Genomic DNA, 8,844 nt, shown 5'->3' with positions numbered 1-8,844 from the left:
ACATCCAAAGACATGCAGGTCAGGTGGATTGGAAACTTTAAATTGTCTGTACGTGTGCGTGTGACTGTTTGTCTATATGTGGCCCTGTGACAGACTGGTGTCAACTGGTGTCAAATACTGTCAACTGATGTGGCCCATGACTGCTGGAATGAGCCCCCCGTGACTCTTAATTGGAGTAAGCCGTTGAAAATGTGTGAGTGATATTTAAATGTCAGGGTTCCTAAAAATTCTGTTCAGGATGAGGTATTCTTGTACCATTTCAACATTTTCTGATTCAGACACCTGTGAAAGTTCCAGGCAGTGGTCATATTTTTGTGCAAACTCCCACACATAGGTCAACTGATTAATGGAGCAGTGCAGTCTTGTTTGAACCCCTGCACAATATCACGGGATTTGACTACACTCAGGGACAGCTTGCCGTCGCGCAAAACAAACACAGCATCACATCACATGGAAAGATGGTGTTCTGTTTTATTTTTGGCTGCAATCACCGAAGCTGTTGTGAAAAGTGCACTTTTTTCGGTTCCCAGTGGAGAAGGGAAGACGAGGCAAATGGGAGAGGTCGTGTTGGTACATTTTAGCGAGACTTAATGTGAATAATGAGGAATTGAAGGTGGACAGAGTAGTTGCGGTCTTCTGCCTCGAAATGTTTGAGCTACAGGTCATAAACAAACCGCAACACATGTCCACTTTCTACCGCATCTTCACTTTTTCTTTGCATTTTCAGAATTAGAATCAGAATCAAATTTATTGCCAAGTAAGTTCTCACATACAAGGAATTTGAGCTGGTGTCATTAGTGCATAAACAACAATAAAAGAAAAGGGGAAAAAAATACTTATGTAAGAAGGAATAGGTGCATATACAACAACAAAAAGAGGAGGAGGGAGAAAATACTTCTGAAAGAAGTAAAGGAGTAAAATAGACAAATGGGCAAAACTATGCTTACTGTCAAATAAATATAGTGGAATGGAGCTGTGCAGGCATGCAGATGAACAGTACAGTATACAAATAATGTTTATGAGTTCAATGGTACGAATATTTCATGAGGTGAAAGCTGGAACATACATATGTTCCAGCATTCACTGAATGACGTGTGTGTGTGTTGGAAGAACTAGCACCGTCAGTTAGCTCCATCAAATTGTCATCGCTTGTCCCTTGTCCCGCCTGCGCACGGTGCGTGCGTGCTCACACAAAAGGGACACGCTTGTGCGCGTGTGTACTACCAAAATAAGGACTGTGTATTTCCTCAGTGCAGCGAAAAAAATCTGATATGAAAAAATATTCTAACTTCCTGCTAAGTGTCCAGACGGCTTACAGTGCAGTGGATTTGTTTTGTGTGTGCGCGTGCGCGTCTCGCGTTGTGTGTGCGTATGTGTGCGTGTGTATGTAGGGGTGTGTGTGTGCGTGTGTGTAGCTGTGTGTGTGTGTGTGTGTGTGCAGACTAGGGTGCAATGATACCAAAAGTATGGAACCAAATTTGCACTCTAAATTGAACCAAATTGAGCTCTAAATGCAATGAAACACAAATGGGATGAATAATCTGTCATGTGGATCCACTCAGCTGTTATATAATACCTTTCAGTGCAGGGATGATCAGTCTGTACTTTGTAGGAGTGGGGGTGGAGGGGGGAGGCGGGGTAAATGTGGGTCTCACATTATTTATAAGGCATTATATAATGACTGAGTGCATCCTTGTCATTTGATTGGTGGGTTATATCACATGACATGGATTATTCATACTATTTGCAGTTGTGTTTCATTGACCATGCAATAGTTCTTTTTTAGCATGCAATTTTGGTGCTATATGAAATATGCTATTGCACGCTCTGACCACCACGCACGTGCACAATACCAGGGGCGGCATTTAGATAAACATAGTGGGGTTTGTTTTGCTGGCAGATGACAATTTGAAGGAGCTAATTAACGCTGCTAATTCTTCTAACACACACACACACACACACACACACACACACACACACACACACACACACACACACACACACACACACACACACACACACACACACACACACACACAAATCCACTAAACTGTAAGCTGTCTGGAGGCATGAAGAGCTGTTAGGGTGAAAAGCTGGACAAATTTCTGATGTGATTTTTCGCTGGACTGAGGAAGTACACAAAGTCTTTTGTTTTTTTTTGGAGTACACAAAGTCAGTGCATGGCATCACGGACTACATCGTCACAAGTTTGGACTCCAATTTAAAGTTTGTGTTGGACTGTTAAGCACCAGTGAAACACCAAAATGTAAGTCCCTTTTCTTTTGTTTATAAATTAATAAAATATCAAATGACAAGAATCTATTTTAGCCATTATATAAAACAAATAATGAACGTTTTTACATTCTTTCAGTGGAACAAATATTTCATTTGGTGAAAGCTGGAATGTTCCATTCAAGGAGGCGAAGACAACATTCCATTTTTCACCTCATGAAATATTCATACCCTTGAGCTCATAAACATTCCTTATTTGTATATTATTGGTTTTTGGTATTATGGGATCTCTGGTGTTATTTATTTATTTATATATTCATGAATTCACTTTGTTTGCTGTGTAACGTACCCAAACAAGAGAAAGTGGACAGACGAACTAATGGGTGACAATGAGGCTGTCCCCGGAAGTATATGTATATATATATATAGATATATATATATATCTATATATATATAGATATATATATAAAACATTTAACCCCTTTATGGACCACCCTTAAACAACACTACTGCCCAATTGTAGCATGTTATGCTGGAACCGCCCCTGGAAATAGGCAACTTGAGAGCATAAATCACATTTCAGGGTTAATTATCCAAACAGTTGTATATATTACGACATGACCGTAACGCAATGTAATCCTGAAGGTATAAATACATCTAGGAAGCCTTTACTTTGGACAAAAGCTGACTTTATTCGCTGTGACAGCAGAGTTCATTCAGGTGTGGCTTCGGCGGTGACAACGCGGAAGTGGCTGGTGTCACCGCCAGCAGCGCACAAACCGGCAGCCAAGCACATTTTCTCCAAACAAACACGATGTCCGGCAACGACGACATCCGATACTGTCACAAATGCTCCTATGTTTTCCTCAAATTCACTCTGTTCGCGTATGCCATCATCTGGTGGGTGAGTAAGAGCGTTTTTTTTGGCGGCTGTGTGTGTGTGTATTTGGGCAGCGCGCGTGCGACTGGGAACGCGCGAGCTGGAAGTTGAAAGAACAAGTAGGAAAAACAAAACCTTAGACGATAATTCTTTTTCAAATAGCAGCGTTTGGTGTGTTACAGGTGGTCTACCTGTTGATTTCTGTGTTCTGCAGCGCACGAGGTGGCCACACCCTCTTCATTTGAGCGCCTTTGTACCTGTTTCTCACCTGGCTGACAAAAAAGTGTAAAAACACCAGGACAAATAAACAAGTGCTTTCGCCATTATTCTGGGGGGTTCTAAAAGCTGTTTTAGTCCTGCGTTTGTTCAGATAGAATCACATCACGAGTTATTGTGGCACAACTACAGTGTTTTCTTATGTTTCCAATTTCTTTAATGACTATACCTGGTAGTTGCATTACAGTGATCCTATTAATTAAGAAGATTTTTTTTCATATGCAGTTGTCTGATTGATTTTAATTCATTAAAGCACAAGCACTTATTTCCATTGACCTTGGGAGTGGGAATGGATGATCAAAACATGGCTACAAAATAGAATAAACTGTAATTACAACATTAAAGTGGTCACAAAAGAAAAGTTGGCGGTAGATTTCTATCAGTGGACAGCAATAATTTTACTATTATTATCTAAAAGACATTATTTCAACACAAGTTCTTTATAAAAAAAAAAGGCTGTGGATGTTGCTACGGTAACCTTAAGTACGTGTAAAGCCTGGTTCACATGACAGGATTTTAAAATTATCTTTAGGTTTGCAAAACCTGAGAGACCACACACGTGAAGATAAAAAATCATGGATCTGACAGGTTTGGTCGTACAGTGTGTGGTGTTCATCCACACGGTAAGGACAACACCACACACGAACAGATTTCACGCACGAACATTCCCAGCTCAGACAGGAAATCTCGCAAAATCTCTCGAGATTTAACGTGACCTCCGAGTAAACAAATGGAGGTACTTTGTGGACTATTTAAAACAGAGGGAAAAATCGATACGAAAAGAAAAAGAAAAGGTGTTCTTTAAAGGAGTGGAGACAACCAGCATGACTTTCTGGTAAGTCAGAACAGCTGTTTTGATTTTATTTTCTGCTCTGTATGTCTGTCACCTCGCTTTCTGATTAGCTGCATGTCACATTCAGCAGGCTGCGTGCTCGTTTGTGGTCGGAGGACACAACACGCTGCGATATTGGGCCAAAAAAATCCAACATGTTGAATATCCCCGATTTGCGATTGGAGCGCTCCTGACGGCCTTCCGAGCAGATCAGAGCGCTCTTAACACACCACACACGGCAGGAATATCTGATAAGTTTATCTTTAGCGTCGTCACGATTGTCGGGACGTCCTTAAGATTGTCGGAAGGGGAAGATCGGGTCCGATATCGGCCTAATTATCCTGCTGTGTGAACCCGGCTTAAGTATGTGTTGGTAGGTTATTATTACGGCAGTCACGTGACACCTTAAGTGTAATTACCTAAATCTTCCAGAGATACATGAACAGAAAGAATATCTAAAACAAGATATGTTATGAAGGGTGTGAAAAAAGTCTTGTTCTCCCATCAGAGAACTGAACCCCGGTCTCACAGACTGAGCGGTCCCCCCTAAAAATCGTTTTGCCCTGCCTTCACTGCACATGCATCATTTCAGAGCTCAGTAGTGTCATTTCTGAGCGTCACCAGCGTTTCGCCGATTATCACCTCGTTTCTGCTTAAAACTGCACTCCAGTCATCATCTATCTCAGAGACAGATATCTTTTGTACAACAATCATTTCCACATAAATTCAGCATTATTTCATAATAAAAGACGGCAGACCGATCAGAGCACACAGCAGCTGCTGCGGCGCCAACGTCATTTCAAAGTGCCAGTAACAACTCGCCAGTTATCGCCTCGTTTTCTGCTTAAAACTGACTTTAGAATAATTTAAGAGGTTTTACCTTGCCATCTGATGGTTAATAATCACATTAATCCATTTGATGGCTTTGGGTGTAGAGACTCGGTCTCAGACGAGTTGCTGTGGTCCAAAATGACGCATATGTAGTGAAGACAGAGTGGACCAATTTTTAGGGAGGTCCGTTTGGTCTGTGACACTGGTCTCCCGCATGACAGGCGAGGATACTTCATTATACTAACAAAGAGTTGGTAACAAGCGCAGAGTCACAGAACATAAATTACGGCTACTAATTAACTTTAGTGAAGGTTAATCATCCCTATTATTTGTCACTTATTTCAGTATGTTTCAAAATAATATGGATAACATGAACAAATGTATTCTGATGATGCAGATTTTTTACTTTTTTTTTTAAAAAAAGGAAAATTTCTTCTCACATACTCGTAGTGTAGCAAATCCATACAGCTGCTCCCACTCGAGGACAACAAAACACAAGCTATATTTAATTTGAACAGGCAGATGGTTGATTGATATAAGTGTGACAGCATGAGCAACACCAGTTATTTGTTTCTTCCTCAAGACATTTTTGGGACTGGTATTTATTAATTCAATGAGAATGGAGGGTGAGGCAGGGACAAGCAGAGCAGTCAACAGTTTATTGTGGAGTATGAATGCTGCCTTGATAATTGAGCCGAAACATTTGGAAAGACTTGTATTGACATTTTCCTTAGATCATGCTGTTTGAGTCGTGTGAAAGAAGTGTTCCTACCCCACACTGTCTCTGTGGAATGTGATTTATTTTAGTGTGGCTCCCACAAAAATAGGGAACCAGTATGTGCAGCATTAGCCTTGTTGTAGTTGCACTGCAGTGTGCTTATTTTCCTGTCTTTCTTCATAAATGAAGAGAACTGGATCAATGACAATTTTTAATAAATAGTAGTGGCCTTTGTGATCACCAGGACCTTGTGATTAATACTAACATTTATTTACATAGTGCTTTTGAATCAAACACACAAAGTGCTTCCCGAGTTTAACTACAATATAAGGATAATTAAACACCAACCATGTGAAAGATGGATTAAAAATGGAAATGATAAAATGGTTGCATAAAAAAAACTAACAAATTTCAAAACACAGGATCAGATGTTATTAAATCATTTGTGCAAGCACATACAGTAGAGCTAATGGTAAAAACCAACACTGAAGTGATTGCTTGCAACAGAGGTGCTATCAAGTGGATGCTTGGGGCTGGCTCCAAAAGGGAGCACATTACCATAGGAGACAATGTTAAAATATCCAAATTTAGAGCATAAACATCATTATAGCCTGGTGCATGAAACAGTTTTAGTGTCTATAGATAATTTCCCCCTCTGTGACAGCTGTATGGAGGTGAATTTATTTTCTAACTTCTTACTTTAAGATGTGTTAAGACTTAAACTTCTGTAAAATTAGAGGCATGGTCGCTTTGACTGGCAAAAGCTAACATTACTCATTGGAGAAATGAATTAAAACTTTATTATAAGTCTTTATCATTGATTGAATCCTCTAATGCTTCAGAACTAGTTAATGTTATAGACTAATTTGATCTGTAAATGTTCAGTTGCCCTATATTTTATTTTATTTTATTATATGTAAATAATATACAATAAGCCTCTCTTATATTCTTTTTCTTTTTAATTTTATGTGTGCAGCTATTTCAAGATTTTCTACAGTACCTGTTTGGTTTGTATTTGATGCATAAATTAAAAAAATCAAAAACAAAAAAGAAAACAGTGGGCTTACACGGACCGTAAATGCCGTACCTACCTGTTTTTGGTTCACTTTTTAATTAAAATATTATTAATTAAATTAGAATAAAAAGAGTTAAGTTTCTTACCTTCATGGCAGAAATAGTGGGGCTTTGGGATCATAACACCCAGGCATAATGCTGAAGTGGAAACCATAGTGTTTCATATAGCTAGGATAACTCTATGTGTGGAAACACACTTGCGACTTGATCATAGCTAAAAACAGCACGGTGCATCATGCAGTGTAAATAAATACACAGAAGAATTCTTTCCCATTCTTGCTTGATGTATGACTTCGATTGTTCAATAGTTTGGGGTCTCTGTTGTATTTTGCGCTTCATAATGCGACACACATTTTCAATGGGCGACAGGTCTGGACTGCAAGCAGGCCAGTCTAGTACCCGCACTCTTTTACTACAAAGCCACACTATTGTAAGACGTACAGAATGTGGCTTGGCATTGTCTTGCTGAAATAAGCAGGGATGTCCCTGAAAAAGACGTTAACAGTCTGGATGGTCTTTTTCCTCTTTTCTTTTTCCGGAGGACATGACATCCATGATTTCCAAAAACAATTTGAAACATGGACTCATCAGACCACAGCACACTTTTCCACTTTGCGTCTATCTATTTCAAATGAGCTTGGGCCCAGAGAAGGTGGCAGCATTTCTGGATGATGTTGATGTATGGCTTTTGTTTTGCATGGTAGTTTTTAATGCAATGCTGCCTGAGGGATCGAAAGTCATGGGCATTCAATGTTTTCGGTCTTGCCGCTTATGTGTAGAAAGTTCTCCAGATTCTCTGAATCTTCTGATTGTATTATGGACTGTAGATAATGGAATCCCTAAATTCCTTGTAACATTGTTGCGAAACATTGTTCTTAAACTGTTGGACTATTTTTCATGCAGTTGTTCACAAAGTGGTGATCCTCGCCCCATCTTTGCTTGTGAATGGCTGAGCCTTTTGGGGATGCTCCTGTCATACCCAATCATGAGTGTCCTCAGTTCCCAAACACTTACTGAGTGTTATTAGAAGGAAAGGTGAACATTAAATATCTTGTCTTTGTAGTGTATTCAATTCAATATAGGTTGAACAGGATTTGCAAATCACTGTATTCTGTTTTTATTTACATTTTACACAACATCCTAACTTCATTGGAATTGGGGTTGTATTGTCCAGATCGTGTTGCTATTAAGTGATCTCTGAATTGTAGTTACTGTAAAAGTTATGCACATGAACCAAAGTGGGTCAAAAGTACAAGTCCCAGTGTGATGAACATCGACTGATTCTTTTGTCTGCAGAATTTTTAAGTTGCTCTAATGTCCTTTTGCTTGAATGAAAGAGTCGGAGGGCTGGGCACGCAGACATGCAGCTGCCAGATACTATAACAGACACCAAGCAGGGACATGTAAGGAAGAGACACCATGGTGAAATCTAAACACCACTTGAATCTTCACAACTCAGATATTCAAGGCTGTGAGGCAAATCCTTTCTTTTGGCTGTTCTCAGCCTGTCCTTCTCCGCAATGTGTTGTCTGACTTAATTTGGAGAGGATGAAGAATGTGATAAAGAATGATGTGTTTGCAGAAACAACATGGTGTTTCCTCTTTCACTTTGACTGAATTGTGTGTATTTGTGTATGTATGCATTCATGCATGTATGTACAGTGCATCGAGAAAATATTCACAGCCCTGCGCTTTATCCACAGTTTTTTTTAATATTACAGCCTTATTCCAAAATGGATGAAATTCATTAATTTCCTCAGGATTATACACACAATTCCCCATAATGACAATGTGAAAAACATTTTTGAGATTTTGAGACCAAGCATTCAACACAGTCAAAACTGTTCCATTTATTAATCCAATTAGTGCAACATGAGCACCGGGGTGTGACTTGCAACAGAAGCAGATTTCCACCAGTACCTTCATGGTGGGACCTCATCTTTAGAAAAGTTAAAACCACAGGGCAGCGCTGAGGGTCTTGTCTTTGGAAGGTGATTACTG

General features: G+C 39.6%; 1 protein-coding gene across 2 annotated transcripts in view; it reads left to right on the top strand.

Annotated features, from left to right (window-relative positions):
* The first annotated feature begins 2,968 nt into the window (after positions 1–2,968).
* Positions 2,969–8,844, top strand: part of tspan15 (tetraspanin 15) — a 70,703-nt gene continuing 64,827 nt past the window's right edge. The window contains exon 1 of one of the 2 annotated variants that reach the window (XM_034188438.1): positions 2,969–3,136. In XM_034188438.1, coding sequence (XP_034044329.1) covers positions 3,047–3,136 — 90 coding nt within the window. In that variant the 5' untranslated portion in view covers positions 2,969–3,046. The remainder of the gene's footprint in view (positions 3,137–8,844) is intronic. The other variant, XM_034188446.1, reaches the window with a different exon arrangement.

The sequence above is a fragment of the Thalassophryne amazonica genome, chromosome 2 (genome assembly GCF_902500255.1).
Source record: "Thalassophryne amazonica chromosome 2, fThaAma1.1, whole genome shotgun sequence".
Classification (NCBI taxonomy): domain Eukaryota; kingdom Metazoa; phylum Chordata; class Actinopteri; order Batrachoidiformes; family Batrachoididae; genus Thalassophryne; species Thalassophryne amazonica.
Note: the sequence above shows the minus strand (reverse complement) of the source record. Positions and strands in the feature narration are given on the sequence as shown.